We start from the raw sequence: 20,862 nt of genomic DNA, 5'->3' as shown, positions 1-20,862 counted from the left end.
AAAGTTATATAATTCATTGTAAACTTCTACTGTGTTTATAATTCCCAAATTAATTCTTTTTTATTAGTAGGTTACTTCTAATGAAGAATTATTTATATCTAGATATTGCCAATGAGGGTTTTTTTTATTCTATTTACCAAGGTGGCGTTAATGGAGATCTGTTATCTGAGCTCCCAGTCTTCTTTAAAGTGAATATGAGAAGAGAGAATTTCTTGAAAGTAAGTATGGAGCAAATTGAGTTTTGCTATTTTTTTGTGTTGGGAAAATTTCAATAGATTTTTAAAGTTACAAGACTTGATAAGGTCAAATGATATTTGCTGCTTTCTAGAGGTGAAAGTTTCCGATGAGTAGTGTCATATCAAGTTGTATTTCATAAATTGAAAAAAAAAAAAAAACTGGTTTTATTGACAATTTATAAAGAAACTTTTTGCCAGCATGAAACTTCAACAGAAAATTCACAAGATAGAAGCAATTAAAGAATACCCTTGAGAGACTACCATGCAGAATTTAATGTATTTTTATATTTTGTGATGAAGATTAGTTTAACCTAGAAAAGGAGTCCAATGATCGAATCAGGTTTAGGATCCATTACTTTTTTTTTTTTTCTATTTTTTTTTTTTTTTTTTTTTTTTTTTTTTTTTTTTTTTTTTTTTTTTTTTTTTTTTTTTTTTTAGAATTAAGTGGTATATACCCATATGGTCTCCAAGTTTTCTGATATATTTTTATGGTTTAAACCTCAGAATGAAGAAGAACAAATTAAAAAGAATAAATTGGTAAAATATTTTTTGTCTTTAAATAGGTACCATAAATTTTTGCAATTTTCCATTTTTTGTTTCTAAATGACTTATTTACATGTTCCGCAGACATATCATTCTGATTTGGATGGGTGGTGCAGCTCAAGGCTCAAAATGGTTAGGGAATCTGTCTATCCGGATGCCAGCTTTGTTACAGTTCCCTTGTCAAATAACTCAAGGTACTCTTTCAAGAAGAATGTAAGGATTGATGGAGACCTGATAGTGTTGCAGAGAGGTACTGTAGATAAGGTTAGTAAAATGGGAAATGTCATAACTTAGGGTGTAGAGATGTTAACCTCATTGGAAAGAGGTAAACTTTTGGTTTCATCTAATCCATTTTTTTAGAGGGATCAAGAAATACCAAAATAATTCCCTTTTCCATTACTCTGAAATACTGTGGGAAAAAGGATAATAAGATGGTGATAATGACGGAGATGTGTGTTCACTTTATTCTCACTTGTACATTAAGTTTTTTTACTTATTTTAGTTGTAATAATGCCGGGGAAGGGTAGTTGTAATAATGCCGGGGAAGGGTAGTTGTAATAATGCCGGGGAAGGGTAGTTGTAATAATGACGGGGAAGGGTAGTTGTAATAATGCTGGGGAGGGGGAGTGTGTTTTGTAGCGTGTGGGTTAATTCATTAAGTATAATACCAATAATTAAAAATTAATTTATTCTTACACATAATGAATACCTTCAACCTTTAATAGGAGTACGACTTAAAAAATGATTAACTGGAGCTCCGTTAATATTGAAGACAATGATTATTTTAGACTTCTTTCAGTATGTAAACGTTATGTTGTCGGCTAAAGCTATAAATCAGCAGTTGAAATCGACAGCAGTGTTTTATGCCTGACCTATCGAATATAGATTTAAGCAAAGTATGATTTTATTCTTTTTAGTATTTAACCGAGACTTAAAATATTTCTTCTGCTAAAGGTTTATGCTGTATGGTACCTCTGAGTGAGAAAGGGACAGAAACGTAATCTTACATCAAAGTGATAAATAATAATAATAGTTATAACTATTTGTACATTTATTATTCGTATAGTAATCATTGTTTTGAGATAATTACAGTAATTGAATATTTAATCTTTTATATTTTTAAAGTCATATAAGAAGTATTAACCATATCATACTGTTAACATCCATTTGTGAAATAACTGTTTGACTTGACTAAGTAATGAGGCCAACCGCACTTCAGTCAGAATGTGTGTACTAGAATCTGTTTGTTTTCTTACCCATTTTTCATCATTATTGTGCGACTTGGAGGCTGACGTAAGGTCACATAAAACAACGTAACAGATTAATTTTTGTATTTAATATTCAAGGATGAGTGACACAAAGTCAGTAGTAAAGGACGTATGCCGAACAGATGTAAAGAAGAGTATATTGGGTTGACAATTTTATGTCGGACTTATTTCTCCTTGCACAGAATTATGGAAAAAGATGAATTCTTATCATTTTTGCACTTGGGAAAGAGAGGAAATATATTTTCAAGTTCTAATTTTATCTTGAATATAAAATTGGAATTTTTGGGATACCTAAAAACTACTACCTAGTAAATTATTTACATGTTTACTTAAAATGAATAAAGTTATCTTAATGAACATTAACAGTTGTTTGGATATAATAGTTTTTGACATTATCAGGTGTTTGAGCGATCTACCAATGATGTCCTGCCAGGAATGCCCGCAGGTCTTACTGATAGAGTTAACGCCTTAAAGGATCGTTCCGAACGTATTGTAGATACCATGAAGAGGACAATTCCCATTAAAGGAAATGTTACTTGGCCAGGTTAGTCAAGAGAGTAATTGCATGTTGAAGTATTTAAGATGAGGCTTTTTAAGGAAGAATATTGTACCGTACTGTGTTGTTTTTTTTTTTTTTTTTTTTTTTTTTTTTTTTTTTTTTTTTTTTCCCAATTATTATTGTTTAATATTTAAGGGTGAGTGACACAAAGTCAGAACGGACGTATGCCGAACAGACATAAAGAAGTCAAAGTACAGTAATCCATCAGCTATTGTAGGCATTCTGTTCTTTAGATAGTTTTTGTGCAATTTGTTTTACCTTTTCTTAAACTGTAAAAGGTATAATGTTATGATATATTGGTCATGTCCTACTTGAATGTCATTTGGTCATTTGTAATGACTACGGTAATTTAGTATCAAACAAAAGTTGAAATGCTAGCAAAACAGCAGTTATCCGAATTGGTTGTTCATAACAAAACTGTTGTGTTTTTTTTTTGGGGGGGGGGTGGGTAGGTGGGCGTGGGGGGAGGGTTCAATTGTTTATAGCTCTGTGTTAGTAATGAAAAGAAATCTAATTGACTGCAAGTGCTTGTCCAACAAATTAAAGTGAGATTCAGCAGCTGAAGACCCAACAAGAGAACAATACTTGAAATGGGTTAGAATGAAATAATTAAAACATTTCTTCAGTGTAGAATGCTGAAAATCTTGAGACTTGCTCGATATGCCAATTTTTTGTGCAAGGAAATAAGAAACAGACTGAATGAGTTTCTCTAAAGTAAAGTTGCAATATAAATTGCACCCAAAATTTTAAAGTGGTCTTACAGTCAAAGAAACATTATCAATGCAGAGATTTGGATGTTGAGGAGCCACCTTCCTTGACCTATTCACAATGATACTGCGAGTTTTGTTGGGGTTCAACTTCATGCCTCATTGTTTGCACCATGCAAAAATTTTTAATGGCTGAAGGCCTGTCAAGTTACTACTTATATTGTTGTAGTTCTCGGTGTGTATACTGTAATTTTTTTGCCTACTCTACCATATAGTATTCCTTGACCCCTCACACCCTTATAGGCCCCACTACTGGGCTGTATAGCCATAATCCAAAAATAAACCAAAAATAGGTTTTCTGAAATTTCTGAAAACAATTAAATTGTATAACAAGACACGCGAGTAGTTAATTTTATCCTTTAATTGCAGCCAAATTACACTTCAAAAGTCTGGATTCCTCGAGCTCCAAGGGAGTTGCTATTGTTGATAATGTACTTGGGAACTTCTTGGAAGTCAATGGATTGCCTGTTAATGACAACGATTTAGTTCTCTTGAATGATGCTCTTGTACTTCCACAGATGAATATAACCCAAGCAGAAATAAAGGTAAATAATTTTTCCTCTCACATTACTGTATTTGCATCTTTGCAAGCATAGAATCCAGGAAAATTTCGTAGTTCCTTAGTAATTATTTTCATGTTCAATGTAAATTAATTGCTTTGTATTTATATTTGGATAGAGGTAAGCATTGGGTAATTATTGTTTTATTTTATCATAAATTGTCTATCTTTGCATGAATTATCACCTGGACACATCTTGTGTAGATTGAAAATGCTGCAATCTACAGAAAGTTCATTTATAATGATGATTGGTTTTCATGTACGTCCTGCACAGACAAAATTGTAAAAATTTGCTTTTTCAAACTCGAATACTTTTCAAATGTATTTTGATACCTCTAGTTGTTTTTTTCAATAATATTTCTACTTGCTACTACCTGTGGTGTTTTTTCCAATGATTATTCTCGTTGCTACTACCTGTGGTGTTTTTTCCGATGATCTTTCTTGTTGCTACTACCTGTGGTGTTTTTTCCAATGATCTTGCTCGTTGCTACTACCTGTGGTGTTTTTTCCAATGATCTTTCTCGTTGCTACTACCTGTGGTGTTTTTATCCAATGATCTCTCTCGTTGCTACTACCTGTGGTGTTTTTTCCAATGATCTTTCTCGTTGCTACTACCTGTGGTGTTTTTTCCATGATCTTTCTCGTTGCTACTACCTGTGGTTGCCATTTTTCCAACTCTCTTTACAATTTGAATATGTTGTGTGCCATCACATGGCACTGCAAAACCCTCATAGCCAATTTACTGCCTCAGGAGATTTATTTAGATCAAGTACAGAAGGTCCTTGACTCGTAAACTTAATTGGTTCCAAGGAGCTGTTTCTAAGTTGAATTGTTTGTAAGTAAAATTTTGTTAAATTTTAGCTTAACCTGAGTCCCATGCCTATGATTTCCAGCTACAGAAGTCAACATATAGTTGGGTTTCATGTGAAATAGAAATCAGGTTATTACAAATTTAATTTTGCTTACTGTATTAACCCTTTTACCCCCAATGGACATACTGGTACGTTTCACAAAACTCATCCCTTTACCCCCATGGACGTACCGGTTCGTCATTGCTAAAAATGGCTAATTACTTTTTTTTTTGCATATTTTTTATAACTTTTTGAGAAACTTCCGGCATTTTCCAAAAGATTGAGACCAACCTGACCTCTCTATGACGAAAATTAAGGCTGTTAGAGCAATTTAAAAAAAAATATATTGCAAAATGTGCTTGAAAAAGAAAACGCCTGGTGGTTAAGGGTTGGAAAGTTCCAAATAGCCTGGGGGTAAAAGGGTTAAATGATATAATATTGTTTTATTACAGTATTTCTTCATTTTGTCTTTATTATAAGTTGAATTTGTGTTAGTATCCAACTCCTTGTAACAATAGCTTCTCTGGTGTTGTCCTTTCTTCTTGCAATTGTGATGCGCTGCCTGGAAGGTCAGTGGTCGCCTTTCCCTAGATAGTGTAATTTCTTAACCATAAGTTGTATTAGGTTTGTGTGTCGTCTTGTTTTCCACTATAGTAAATTCCTTTATTTGCTTGTCATGATTTGATTCCTATAGTCTTTGGAAATTGTCAGTTAGGTGTAGCATTGTTGAGATGTTATTTTCTTGGGTATGTAAGACTTCTCTTTATTTGTCATCACTGTACTATTTGCCTTTTAAGGTTTGGGAGAAAGAATACTTCATTTTTTGCAATGTTTTTCTTTGTATAAATAGGACCCTCTTGAATGCGAGGCGACAAACATGTAATACTTATGTGTTGAGGAGGATTTTTTCTCTTTTATGTCTTCTTTAATGTTAGATAAAATAATAAAAAAATGCTCCCTGTGGATAAAATTATTGAAAAATAGTCCATCTTTTAAATTGATTAAAAAACGCTCTCTAAAATTATAAAATGCTTTGTGAAATTGATTAGAAAAATACTATGAGATTAAGAAAATGCTCTCTGAGATTGATTAAAAACATCTTCTAAGATTAAGAATATGCTCTCCGAGATTGATTGAAAACATCTTCTAAGATTAAGAAAATGCTCTCTGAGATTGATTGAAAACATCTTCTAAGATTAAGAAAATGCTCTCTGAGATTGATTAAAACATCTTCTAAGATTAAGAAAATGCTCTCTGAGATTGATTAAAACATCTTCTAAGATTAAGAAAATGCTCTCTGAGATTGATTAAAACATCTTCTAAGATTAAGAAAATGCTCTCTGAGATTGATTAAAACATCTTCTAAGATTAAGAAAATGCTCTCTGAGATTGATTAAAAACATCTTCTAAGATTAAGAAAATGCTCTCTGAGATTTAGAAAATGCTCTTTGAGATTTATGAAAAAGACTCTGAGATTGACTAAGAAATACTTCCTCTTTCAGGTTGATTAAAAAATGCTCCCTCTTTTAGATAGCTTGAAAAGGGTTTGCTCAGTTATATGGATGTCTTTTCCACACAGACAGTTGGGAATACAATTTTCCTCTGTAGGACATGTCGAGTAGTGAAGGACTAGTTGCACCGTAATCCATTGATGTCTAGTGATATTAACTCTTGTGAACCAATTCACGCATTTTTACAGGTTGCTATAAAATCTCAAGCACCTACAATATAGATAGCCTCAAAAATAGTTTATCTCTTTGCTGACTAAAACATACTGTTGAAGACTCCATATAAAGTTTTGTTTCTCTTGCCATTTGTTGCTATATCCAATAATAAGAAAATATGAGACGTTGAAAAGGATTTATAGGTAACAATTGTAGAATTGTTTAGCTTTATGCATTCATTTATATCATGTGATTGTTATTATTACAATGTAAGCTACAACCCTAATTGGAAAAGCAGAAGGCTATACGCCCAGGAGCTCCAGTAGGGAAAAATAGTCCAATGAGGAAAGGAAATATGAAAATGATATAAACTGTAAGAGAAGTACTGAACTATTGTAGTAGCATATTTCAAGAACAGTAACCACATTAAAACAGATGTTGCAAAAAGGTCAAGTGGGGAATATGTGGTTGTAAATATAATTCTTCCAGAGGAAAGTGTGAAGATAAGGTTCTAAATGTGATTAGGACAAGTGAAATAGATTAGAAGGAAAAAGGTTGATCTTTTAAAAAAGAATAGATTAACTATGGTTTTAAATTTAACTGTTAGTTGGTATAAGGTTATGAATTGATTGTGGAATTATTAATGTTTTTAGGTGATAATTTGCTGATTATGGATAGTGTTGAAGTGCAGGGAAAGAGTTTGAAAGTTTAAACAAGAGGCTAAATTAGAATGTGGATATGGGCACAAGGAAAATGGACACCGGGACGATGGAGTAATAAGGGTTTTTTGAATCTTGGAAAAATTATGTGGTAGATTCAATTAAGTATTTGGGAGTAGATGTAAAGAAGGTAAGATTAAGAGTGAAAGAATAAGTAAAGCAAGAAAGGTAGCAGGAAATGTCGAATGTATTAAAGAATAGTTTATTATTGTTCTTTGAAGCCAAAGGGATGAAGGAATTGATAAGCCAACTTTTGTATGTGTCGGGGAATTTTGAATGTTGAATACAAAATTATCTTTTATTCTAGATTATTTACCTCATATTTTTATAATACAGTATTTAGTATCTAAGGTTCTTATGTTTCAAAGCCTATACTAATTCCTTGAATGATCTGACACAACCTTGGCATAATCATCAAATATAAAGGCATACTTAAAGGTGATATTAAGGACCTTCAAAATATATTCTAATGTCTCCTGAAGATTACATATTGGGTATTTTCAAAATGATGTGATAACTTCATGATAGGCAGTACCCCATATTTAAAAATTGCCCAATGACATGGATACTCTTTAGAGAAACACACTGGATCATAAAAGTTTTTGTAATTGGGGATGTGAGAATATATGGAATAAGTGGAAAAATATAAAAATTTATGTAATGAATTGTAACCTCTGAAAATAAAGTAAAACAATTGGAAAGAGTGACTGAAATTGGGTTCTTCATGCTACGTTTAAAAGAATATTTGGGAAGATCAGGTAAAGCATTTTGGTAAGGAAATTTTATAAACATCTTTTGGATCGTGTGTAGAGATCCCTGAATAAAAACAGGTGTATACTTTTAGATTAGATATTTTCTTTCATTAAATTATTTTCTCTCTATATATTTGGATACGATTGCTTTCCCCATGAGGGCTAATGAACTTCTGGCTTGGCAATTTTACCATATGTACTTTCAAAATACTGTATAGTATATTATTTATTCTTTCAGGCTGATATCAAGGTGAATGAATTAGCAGGGCAACCATTCGCAGATTACGCAACGCTCTCGGGGCACCACCATTTCAAGAAAGCTGTAAAGATTGATGGAGATATTGATGCACAACAGATTAACGCTGATAGAATTCTTAGCAAGCTCTTTTTGGGGATCCAGAGGGATTTGTCTATTAATAGTATCCATGAAATGGGTAAGTAAAGTACTTTTCCAATTATTGATATGTTTAAACCCAAGTTATTAGTATTATTTGCTAGGCTACAACCGTAGTTGGAAAAGCAGGATGCTATAAGCCTAAGAGCTCAAACAAGGAAGGAAAGGAATTAAGGAAACAGATAGAATATGTGCCTGAATGTACCCTCAAGCAGGAGAACTCTACCCCAAGAGAGTGGAAGGCCATGGTACAAGCTGTGGCACTACCCAAGACTAGAGAACAATGGTTTGATTTTGAAGTATACTTATCCTAGAAGAGCTGCTTACCATAGTTCTCTTCTACCCTTACCAAGTGGAAAGTAGCCACTGAACAATTACAGTGCAGTAGTTAACTGCTTGTGTAAAGAAGATTTATTTTGCTAATCTTAGTGTTGTCAGGTGTATAAAGAAAGAGAAGAGTATGTAAAGAATAGGCCAGAATATTTGGTGTATTTGTTGGCAAAAGAAAAGCGAGTCATAACGAGAGAGGGATCCAGTGTAATACTATTTGGCCAGTCAAAGAACACAATAACACACTAGCGGTTTTCTCGATAGATGGCCGGGACCTTGGCCAACCTACTATAAAAAATATTAAGATGGCCAAGTTAAAGTTGGTACGTGGATATTGTATAGTCTCTCTCTCTCTCTCTCTCTCTCTCTCTCTCTCTCTCTCTCTCTCTCTCTCTCTCTCTCTCTCACAAACAAGAATTGAAATTTGATTGTTATTTTTTTATTATGGTTTGTTTGAATAATTATATTTGAGAGGATTTGTTATTTCAAGCAAGAAAAATTGTAAAATTAGAATTGAAATAGATTTAAGATAATCAATAACTTCCTCATTCATTAGACAAAAAATTTGTGCATTTTGCTACTCTAGTGCCTACCACAAATCGCATTTCCAGAACTTAGTTGGTGTTGCCTCTATTTTACCTACGAAACTTATTACAGTGTTCAAACAATTATCCAATTGGAAATGATAGATATTCTTTTTTTTTCAGATTATGTCAATTGCTCCTCCGCTTCAGTTACTAAGTTAGAATGCCAGACTCTTAATGGCTTCAATGTTACTAATCTACTGAAGAATGTAATTACTACAGAAGAATATCATTTCATCAGAGGTTTGTAAAACTAGTTTCCTGTTATTATTATTAGCTTTGCTGTGCTAATCAAGGTTTTCAATTTTTAGTAATTATGCTGTTAGATAAGCATTTTGTTAACCCTTTTACCCCCAATGGACGTACTGGTACGTTTCACAAAACTTATCCCTTTACCCCCATGGACTTACTGGTACGTCCTTGCAAAAAACTGCTATTTACATTTTTTTGCCTATTTTTTATAAGTTTATGAAATACTTCAGGCATTTTCCCAAAGAATGAGACCAACCTGACCTCTCTATGACGAAAATTAAGGCTGTTAGAGCAATTTAAAAAATTTATCTTGCAAAATGTGCTTGAAAAAAAAATGCCTGGGGGTTAAGGGTTGGAAAGTTTCAAATAGACTGGGGGTAAAACGGTTAACATGAAGCTATATTTGTGTTCCATCATGTTAACCCTTTTACCCCCAAGCTATTTGGAACTTTCCAACCCTTAACCCCCAGGCGTTTTTTTTTTTTTTTTCAAGCACATTTTGCAATATATTTTTTTTGAAATTGCTCTAACAGCCTTAATTTTTGGCATAGAGAGGTCAGGTTGGTCTCATTCTTTTGGAAAATGGCGGAAGTTTCTCAAAAAGTTATCAAAAATATGCAAAAAAACATTATTAGCTTTTTATTGCAAGGACGTACTGGGATGAGTTTTGTGAAACGTACCAGTACGTCCATTGGGGGTAAAAGGGTTAAGATTTAACCTTAATAATCTTTTTGTAAACTTACAGGGAAATTGGAAATTCGTGGTAATTTGACGTACAGAGGTAATCTGGACAGTGATGTTACAGGCAGCATAAATCTTGAGACTCCATTGAAACTGGATTCTTTCAACAGGCCTACAATTTCGGGTAAGGAAGGAAGATCCGCAAGATTCAATGACAATGCATCTTTTCAATTCATGCTCTGAATTTTATATTTGAGGTCTTAATACTTCATTTGTACCTGTTATAGCATTCAATTTAATTATCAAAGGCAATGAATTGCACAAACCTGATACTTTTTAAGCGGGGTTTACACGGGCGAGCAGCTCGTCGAGCCTGGCTCGACAACACTGTGTTTGAATTGATGTTCGAGCGTGTAAACGGGCTATTTGGTTGTCGAGCGCGCTCGTCGAGCGGCTCGATGAAAGTCAGGCTCATCTTGACTTTTGTGGGCGGAGCTACATTGTTTGACGAGCGGTGTGAACGTGTGAACGGGTGTCGAGCATCGAACCTCAGTTATTATTCAAACCTGCTAGAGGAAATATCATCAAAGAAATGCATAATTGCTGCCATTAATGAAAGTAAGAATGAGAAGAAAGTCGTACTTGATTTCATACATGCATATCGAGCTCATCCAGCTTTATGGAAAGTTAAATCAAAAGACTATTCCAATAAAGTAGCCAGAAACAAAGGAATAGCGGACACTCAGTCTTTCATGTGGAGTTATGGCCTTCCTCATAGCCTAGTAATGAAAGGGCTGACACGATTCAGTAGACCAATGTACGTGTCTTCATCCATACGCAAATAATTGCGCCAGTCATCAGGCTCTAATTTTAAAGCAACAAGCAAGTTGGTATATGAAAATTTCTCTCTTTTGATCTTTTTTTTTCCTTCTTAGTGCCACTGCTAAAGCAATGGCTATCAAATCATCCTGGTCGAGAGACATGTTGACGTTGTTTTAGCACGAGGCACACTGAGGCTCGATGTACTGTCTGAAAGCTCTTCGAGCCGTTCTACAAGTAGGTTCGACAACCGGGCTCGACGAGCTGCTCGGCCGTGTAAACCCCGCTTAACATTATCTACATCCGAGTCATGTGTTAACTTTTAGATTATATAGGATGCAGAGGTTTTACCTTGTCTTAATGCAGTGCAGTATAATTTTTCACTATCAGTAGTAAGTGAAAATGATTATTGCTCAATGTTAAAAATATGAATAGAGTACAGCATTTTGTACTTAGAAATTATTCCCTTTTTCATTTTAATAGTTCACAATATTTTCCTTTTTACGTGACCACTTTCACTTTAATTTTCTTTGTACCCTTGTTTAAATGCTAAAGAATCAAAATAAAAAAAAAAATCCTGCAAAACAAAGATATAGCACAATGTAACACGAAAAATTAGGCAGAGCATATGTTTACGTTAAACTAAAACAATGGCCAATGCGTGACTGATGGCACTCAGCTTGGCGGGCTTTTACTTGCACTGGTCGAGTACCAAATATTTGTTCAAGAATAGGGGCATTTTTCACTCGACGTTTTTGGTCGAAAACAAATTTGTTTGAGCTTTGACACATTCAAATGCTGAGGTTTTACTGTGTGTATTTTCTGTAAGGTTTATTTTTTTTGTTATACAAGTATGTAAGAAGTCTGGAAGTGTTATTAGGAAGATAGCTTATATTCATAATTTTTAACATTTGCTGAGAGTTAAGGACATATTATACCCATAACATGTTTTTAAATGAAAATAGGTTATCTAAAGTTGAGCTTGAATTTTATCTAGTATTATTTTTTATGTTCATAATCATTTTAAATGATTGAAGCCTGAAAGTTATAATATTAACAACCATACTTACGTTTTTATCTTGAAAAACTCTTGTAATCTAATAAAGGGATTTTGACGAAGGAAAAATCTATTTCTGGGGAGAGGCCTGTGACGCCCGGCGAAAAAGTCCTTCTTTGTACTTTTTCTGATATAAATCTTCCAAATATACCAGAGAAAATTAAAAGCATGGAATGCAGAGGTTACAACCCTCGCGCGAGCACCTTGTTGGTGTCGTATATCTAACAAGGGCGTTTGTAAAACACTATTCACAGGCTGTCTTCCATTTAGATAATCCCTTCATCAAAGGGGGAGGGCCGTGACAGGCCCTAGAGAATACAGTTGGGTTACCCTACCGACACCTACCACTCGCGCTCACCAGGTCATCCTTCTGCAAGAACATATGGCTTGGCAAGGAAAGGGTGGGTTCGTACAAAAATAATCGGGAAGGGTTTCGCCGGGCGTCACAGGCCTCTCCCCAGAAATAGATTTTTCCTTCGTCAAAATCCCTTTTCTGGGTCGACCTGTGACGGCCGGCGAAAAAGTACCAGAGAATGCCTTCCAAGCCCAATAAATTAATAACATAATGAGGAGAATACAATCACCATGTACGACAATACTATGATATAATAAAGTAATCGTCCAATTACCAACCAGCCAAATGACATAGGGAATGTAAGGTTAAATAATAATGACGACAAGGAACCAACTGAGTGTCAAATTGCAAAAGGCATCAAACCTTACATGTCTAAGTATATCTAAACATTAAAGGAACGGTAACTACAATAACAGTTAAACCATAGGAATTAAACATGGCAAATATCATAGGGCTAACGAACTACCAAGGAGAGCGGCGACGTGGTGTGAGTGGCGGGTAGGAGGGAGAAGAGTAGAGATGGAAGAAAGGAAGAAGAGGAGATTAATGGGGAGGGATAAGGCTCCCCTCTGCCATCGTCGGGTATTTAAGAGCCTGTAAGATCTTTAGATACTGGCGTTTGACAACCATAGGGGATTTCCAACCCGTATATTTTTTAAAATCATCAAAGTCCCAGTTCTGGAAGTCATTGTTGGAGGCATCTACTGTCCGTATATCATGAGCCTGGGGAAATGATTCCGGATTAGTATGTTTAATGCAGTAGAGGATTTGTTGCCTGATACCGTGAATGGAAATAGTACCTCCTTGTTCCCTGATAACCAAGGGGCCAGACGAGCGGGTGGCAGTTCTAGCTAAAAAGGGGCTTGAGAGTGTGACTGTACATGGAGAAAAATCCTGGGGATGAAGAATAATCTTCCGAGGGGAGCACCTATTTTGCGGATCCTCATTTTTTAGCTAGGAAAGCTTTGTCTGGAAAAGGAGTACTTCGGCTGAAGGGAGGAAATCTATGTTTTCCGGGTTTCGTGAGAGAGCTGCTAGTTCTGATGTTCCATCACCTGAGGCCATAGCCGTTAGAAATAAAGTCTTCCTAAGAAGAGTGATACAAGAGCAGGATTCATTGTCCGTGTCCATCGCAAGTTTGAGAACACCGTTCAGAGACCAAGAGTCCTTTTGTGGCCGAACCGAAGGTCGAAGCCTAGCACATGTTTTTGGGGTTGATGAGAAATAGGAATCAGCTAGGTTAATGTTGAACCCAACAAGGAAGATCTTCTTCAAAGCTGACTTGATGGTGGTTAGAGTGCTAACTGTTAGGCCTTTGTCAAATAGGAACCTCAAGAAAGAGATGGCTAAATGCGGGGACATACGAGTATGGTCTGCACTCTTAGGGGACCTACTAGTTGTTAACGGCCGAATCATATTGGCGAATTGTCGAGTCCCTTTTGTCCCATTTGATGAAGAGATCGTTTTCCGGTTCAATGTTCGCATCTCTACGAGCTGCCAACTTCCTGTAGTCCACAAAGTTAGAGTTTTGGCTATCCTTGAGTAATCTGACACAGTGAGTTTGGATACTCGGGTCAGTTTGAGGAACGGGATCCGGATGGGACTGAGTTTCAACTCGAGGAGGAGAGGAAACCAACTGTTCTTGGCCAGTGAGGTGGTACTAAAGCCACTGCGCCCCGGAAGGAGCGTAGTTTGTGTAAAAGTTTTTAGAAGATTCCCTGGGGGAGATAGGGAAATCTTCTTCTAATGGTTCCAATCCCGGGGTAATGCGTCCATGGCATAAGCCCGAGGGTCCAGGGTTGGGGTCACATAACAAGGAAGTTAGTGATTCATCTGAGTTGCGAATAGATCTACCTGGAGGCCTGGAACGAGCCTGAGTATCCACCGGAATGAAATTATGTCTAGAGACCATTCTGACTCCAGTGGATCCGTCCTGGATAGTGAGTCCGCTCTCACATTCTGGCCTCCTGCTAGGTGAGGTGCTGACAGGAACCAGTTCTCTTCTGTTGCCCAGGCGAAGATAGTGACCAGGATCTGATTCAGGTTGGGTGACTTGGATCCTCCCCTGTTGACGTAGTGTACTGCGTCTGTGCTGTCTGACACTACTCTGATGTGGGTCGACCTCTGAGGAGAGTCTCTCTTCAGGGTCAAGAACACTGCCATGGCTTTGAGAACAATGATATGGGACTGTTTCATGGAGAGAGACCAAGAACCTGAAACATCTGATGTTCGGAGTAATCCCCCCCATCCACTTAGAGACGCGGCTGTATGGAATGTCACTTGTGGAGGTGGGAATTGTAGAGGAACCGATTTGGAGAGGTCCTTCGGTTCGGACCATGGGCGTAGTCTCATTTTCAAGACAGAGGGGATCTTCGAGACCATGTCTCTTATAGGTACTGTAGCTCTCTTTCTCCAAACTCGATTGATGTCTTTGAGTTTGGCTTTTATTAGGAGATCTGTTACTGAAGTGAATTGGAAAAGTCCGAGGATACTTTCTAAGGCTCTTCGGACACCTGTTTGTGTTTGAGAAAATTTTTTGATCTTGGAAACTATTCCTCTTACCTTTTGGAAGGGAGAGACAACGTGTGCTTCGAAAGGTCCCACTGAATGGCTAACCATTCTAAGCGGCCTGATGGTTGCAGGCGAGATTTTTTGGAGATTGACCCGAAATCACAGGTTGTCGAGAAATTGAAGTACTGTAATTCCTTCGTAGCACTGTTGCCTTCTATGACCGGCCGGGCCCAAATGAGCCAACCGGCCAGATAAGCAATGATCTGTATCTCTTGGTTCCTGAGTTGTTCTAACACTCTCTCTCCCAGTTTCGTGAATATCCTGGGATCAATGTCGAGGCCAAAGGGCATGTCTTGAACACAAAGGCTTTCCTGCTTAGGCGGAAACCCAGATAAGAAGAGAAGTTTCGAGCTATAGGCGCAAGATAATAGTCGTCGGTAAGATCGACAGAGATGGTGACGGTCCTACGGGGAAGTAAGGTCTGTACCTGAGAGATAGTCAACATCCGGAACTTGTCGCAGAGAATGTAAGAGTTTAGCTTGACAAGTCCAGGTCCACTCTCAATGCCGACAAGCCTTTCTTCGGAATCGTGAACAGGTGGCTTTGGAACTTCAGTGATCGATCCCGTTTGATTGCTTCTTCTTGAGTAACCCTGTGGTGTACTCTTTCAGGATGGGAGTGGATTTCTGGGAGAAGGTCACTGGTGGAGGAGGAGGACCTTGTGGCCATTTTCACCTCAAACCTTTAGAGATTATGCTATGAGCCCACAGACCGAAGGTCCAATGGTCTCGAAAATGGTAAAGTCTACCCCCTACTGGGACCACCGCGTTGTGAGGGGGTGAATCTAGGTACTTTCCTTCTCCGAGCCCCCTTTTTCCTAGGTCCGTCTCGATGGCGAGACTGTCTTCTACTCCTGTAGCTTCCTCTCTGGTGTCCACGAGAGGAGCCTGAGGGTTCGGATCTAGGGCTGTATGCAGGTAAAACATCCCAACGGGGTTGGGCTGTGTACCTGGGGAATCAGTGAGGTAGACCACCTGATGAGGGGGATTTGGATGCATAGACGTCGAATCAGAGGAAGGCTGTGATGACGAGTGGGTAACCGACTATCGATTCCTGTCTGATAGAGGCCTCAGACAGAACGTATTTCCCACAACTAACCCGATCAGACCATCAAACGTGTAGGTCGAATTGGAAGGGCAGATCTTGGAATTATCGTACCCCCCAGACTGACAACATCCTGGTCCAGACAGATCGGGCGTGCCCTTTAGGAAATAATACTGTTACCTTCGGTACCTTGTCTAACCTAACCATGGCAATCTCTTTCAATCGAACGAATCCGTTGAACGGGAATTCTAGTACCTGGGAGTAAAATCTAGGTCCCCCAGAGGGAGGACGTCTATGCCATCCAGATTTATGGTACCATCTATATATGGAACATGTAAGGCAAATCTCTATGCGTTGTTTTTATCGAAGGAGGTTACTTCGATATGCCTGGGGCTGTAGGGGGAAACTTCCGAGTTCCTGAACGGATCCGACTCACCACCATACTTTTGAGCTCCGTCATAGCCCCTTGGTTTTCCCTAGAATGTGTTGCTTTTAGCAGTCACGGTTTATGCAGGGTAACATGAACATCAGGATCCATTAAGGGTCCTAGGTCGGTGACGTAGGTAATTGCAAAGCTGAAGGCTCAAAACTCATCCCCACCTACCTGCCCGTCCATGGGGTCGACGTCCAACCTTAGAGAGGACACTCTGAGGAGATAGGGACCTCTAGATGGAGCATTTCTTCCCAACCTTGATACCCAAGGGCGGAGAGCCCCTCTTGCAGGCCAGAGAGATTCATCATCATCCTGACGGGAACCATGTAGGCGAACCTTCTGTAACAGAAAGGGGACATAAGTCTGGATGTTCCTTGAACTTTGGTTAGTGATCCTATTCACAGGCTGGGATCAGCTGTATAACTCATAAAAATAAATTTTAAAGAATAGTCATTTAATGTACTATCTTTTGGGGTATAGTTCGACACTTGTATTCATGAAATGTGACACTGTTGGCGCATCCGCCACAGGTTGGCCACCCCTGACTCAGACGTTCAGAACCGGGTCTAACATTATTTACTGGCTATTAGTATTCTATTGATTCATCTGTTCACTGACCAGAGTTTCAAGGAACAGTAGATAGCCTCTCATAGCATGGTTAGTCTCGACTCGGCCCTTCATTAGAAGGGGCCAACGTTCGGTTCCCAGTACTGAGTGGAAACTTATTTCTATTTGAACACTATGTTGTATTGATATTTATTCATATTTAGGCATAGTTAGAATTGAATATGCATAAATATAGGCATAATCAATTTATTTCTATTTGAACACGATGTTGTATGAATATTTATTCATATTTAGGTATAGTTAGAATTGAATATGCACAAATATAGGCACAATCAATTTATTTCTATTTGAACACTTATGTTGTATGGATATTTATTCATATTTAGGCATAGTTAGAATTGAAAATGCATAAATATAGGCATAATCAATTTATTTCTATTTGAACACGATGTTGTATGGATATTTATCCATATTTATACATAGTTAGAATTAAATATATGCATAAATATAGGCATAGTTATGTTCATATATTTTTATTAGGACTTTCAAGAATAGCTAATGAATATTACCAACGCAAATTCAAAGTGTCATTAAAGTAAGTACAGTTTACTTTGTATTCATGTTAAATCCTTTCCTTTACAGCAAAACAAGAGATTGGCCACCCGTGGTTTGAGTGATCTCTGTCTGTACCGGAGCTCCGGTAACAATCCCCGGTACAAAGGTCCGTCATAGTGACAACGTGAACACCAGAGGAAAACTAATATGAACCTCAATGCTGATCGCCTGTACGATATCCGATTAAGCCGGAGATTCGATGAAAAGGATCGTAATAACGATATTGTGATTATTCATGAAAAAGGGTTCATACCCTGATTCTGATCGTCTGATTGATCTCTGTTTGTAACGGAGAACTAGTGAGAAAGGTCCGTCATCGTGAAAACGTGATCCTCAGCGGTACGATAACATTCTCTAATACTGAATGTTTGTGTTATCTCCAATGAAGCCGGAGATTCGATGAAAAAGGGACCGTAATAATGAAACTGTGAAGTCTTCATCGGTATCACATTGTTAACTCCGGTTCTGGCCGTCTGCTTGATCTCTGTTTGTACCGGAGATCCGGTAGCAAAGGCCCGTCACCGTGATATCGTGACCGTCCCCGGTACGATAACATTAACCTCAATGAATGTTTGTGTTATCTCCCGTGAAGCCGGCTGTAACGGTGTAATTATGATCAAACATGACAAAGGTTCGTGTGTAAAAGGCTTCAGCCGGAGTCCGAGTGCCGGATTTCACCGTTGCACTCCAAAAATCTGCTCCTGTACGTTAACTAGTTCTCACCCAATGAGTATCCATTATAGCGGAGCATAACTCAAGGCGGAGCTAAGCATAACTGAAGGCGGAGCTAAGGGTGTCGGTATGAAACGACCCCAATTAATGACTCGTACACTAACGTACCTATTAATAGTGTTAGCTATATTAACAGTAACCACATCAATAAAAACGTTTATAATATTAAACGTACTATCATCAACTCTGATACTAAGAGGAGGCCTGAATAACTCGTGATCGTATAAAAACGGAGAACGGGAAATTCACCTCTCTTACTCGAGCTAACAAAGAAAACGAGAGAAGGGATAACTCATATCTGTAGAACAGGGAACGAGCAGTCTCTGTTTTCGCTCTCAAGGTTACATAATAAAAAACTAACATCACACAATAAAATAAGAAAATTAATAAAATTGATTGCTTTTCTTAGTAATTGTAATAACCAAGAACGAAGAATAACGACAACGTAACAAATAAACAAGGATATAGTCTAAATCGAAGCCTCTGAGGCGAGTACAAACTAACAGACTAAATCGCTAAACTTTAATTCGCTATTCTTTAAATCGCTATTCTTCGTAGGTCCAAATTGGACTTGCAAGCAAATAAATACCATAGTATAAACTAATAAAAATTAATGATAACACAAAAAGGCCATAAAACGTAAGTGATATAACCTAGATGACAGAGTACCAGATGAGCAAAAATAACTAGAATATTTACCGAAGCGAACATAACCCAAAATGGCTGCCGATACCTCGGCAGGACAATCGCTTCCAAAACTAAAAACCACCATATTGGAAACGGAACAAATGCCCGGTACTGTCAAAAGCTGCCAAAACAAACTATGGTACTTAACATTGGTAAGGGTGAAGTAGCAACGTCAGTCATGTTGAATTAACGACAATCACTTCGAAAAACACTGGGCAAAACACTTATCAACTTTGCGGGCAAGTCCAAAACAGAAGGATAACCTGGTGAGCGCGAGTGGTAGGTGTCGGTAGGGTAACCCAACTGTATTCTCTAGGGCCTGTCACGGCCCTCCCCCTTTGATGAAGGGATTATCTAAATGGAAGACAGCCTGTGAATAGTGTTTTACAAACGCCCTTGTTAGATATACGACACCAACAAGGTGCTCGCGCGAGGGTTGTAACCTCTGCATTCCATGGTTTTAATTTTCTCTGGTATATTTGGAAGATTTATATCAGAAAAAGTACAAAGAAGGACTTTTTCGCCGGCCGTCACAGGTCGACCCAGAAAAGTTTTCTTACCATCTTCCCAATCCATAATTTGTTCAAATTATTTTTAGTATATTTTTTCCTGTACTTTTAAATTCTTAATATAATTCTACCATAAGTATTTTGTCGTCAGACCTCCAATTTTTTCTTAAAATTATAAGTTATGGAAATACAGTAGGCTCTAAACTTAACATTTTCTTCACAGATATCTTCGTTTTTATTCTTTTAGGAACTGTATGAAGTTGGATGAAATGTATGGCCATGAAAGAAATCTCTCTAAATTTGTCCTATGCTTCTGTTTGACTTTTATTTACTCTTATTACAGGTAATCACAGTTTCCACAGCATCAGAAGTAAGTGGTTGGAAGGTCAAAGTATCAATGGTATACAAGTTCCTGGGCAGTTGCTTGTGAATAGATCTGATTCTGCATATAGACTGGAAAAGGCTTATTTTTCCAAAGTTGGAGCCCAGTCAATCTCCGTCATATCTAACTTGGACACTATAGAGGTTTGTATTCATATTAACCCTTTTACCCCCGGGGTATTTGGAAATTTCCAACCCTTAACCCCCAAGGGGTTATTTTTTTCCCAGCACATTTTGCAGTATATTTTTTTTAAATTGCTCTAACAGCCTTAATTTTTGTCATAGAGAGGTCAGGTTGGTCTCATTCTCTTGGAAAATGCCTGAATTTTCTCAAAAAATTATTAAAAAATATGAAAAACAAATTTTTATAGCATTTTTTTGCAAGGACGTACCGGTACGTCCATGGGGGTAAAGGGATGGCTTTTGTGAAACGTACCAGTACGTCCTTTGGGGGTAAAAGGGTTAACATACATTATTTTGGACTATAATGGTTTTCGTTTGATTTCCTTACAAATAGCAAAATTGTCAAGCACAATTTTCTTGTTTAAGTACTATTCAACTATAATCTTTTTTGCAATGACATTATAAGCTCTGTTATCCTTCACTAAGGCTGAAGATGCATTCCGTCAAGGAAATAACAGTTAAGTCAATCATTCCTTCATTCTTTCTAGGAACTAATCATTCACTCATTCTTTCTTTGAATGACGTTTGAATATCTCATTACAATTATTTCTATGAACCTCCCCTGATGTTTATATTACGTCTCTCTATAAGCTTGGTTTTTATCTAGGTTTACCTCTAAAACTAGAAAATTTTCGGTTTTCTTTTCTTTGAAGTAATTAATGTTTTGAGTAAAATACTAGTGATTAATGGCAGTAAGACAGTGGTTGGCCAAGCCTTAATATACTGCCTTGGTCCTCGGTCTTAGTATCG

The 20,862-nt window shown here is 37.2% G+C and overlaps 1 protein-coding gene across 1 annotated transcript in view; it reads left to right on the top strand.

Annotated features, from left to right (window-relative positions):
• The window catches only part of LOC137635893 (uncharacterized), a 62,363-nt gene that overhangs the window by 13,294 nt on the left and 28,207 nt on the right, over positions 1-20,862 (top strand). The window contains exons 9-16 of the mRNA XM_068368328.1: positions 142-218; positions 864-1,043; positions 2,447-2,591; positions 3,743-3,918; positions 8,157-8,352; positions 9,350-9,469; positions 10,224-10,343; positions 19,892-20,073. Coding sequence (XP_068224429.1) covers positions 142-218; positions 864-1,043; positions 2,447-2,591; positions 3,743-3,918; positions 8,157-8,352; positions 9,350-9,469; positions 10,224-10,343; positions 19,892-20,073 — 1,196 coding nt within the window. The remainder of the gene's footprint in view (positions 1-141; positions 219-863; positions 1,044-2,446; positions 2,592-3,742; positions 3,919-8,156; positions 8,353-9,349; positions 9,470-10,223; positions 10,344-19,891; positions 20,074-20,862) is intronic.

Source organism: Palaemon carinicauda, unplaced genomic scaffold, assembly GCF_036898095.1.
Source record: "Palaemon carinicauda isolate YSFRI2023 unplaced genomic scaffold, ASM3689809v2 scaffold193, whole genome shotgun sequence".
In the NCBI taxonomy this organism is placed as follows: domain Eukaryota; kingdom Metazoa; phylum Arthropoda; class Malacostraca; order Decapoda; family Palaemonidae; genus Palaemon; species Palaemon carinicauda.
This window is presented reverse-complemented; position numbering and strand designations above follow the sequence as displayed.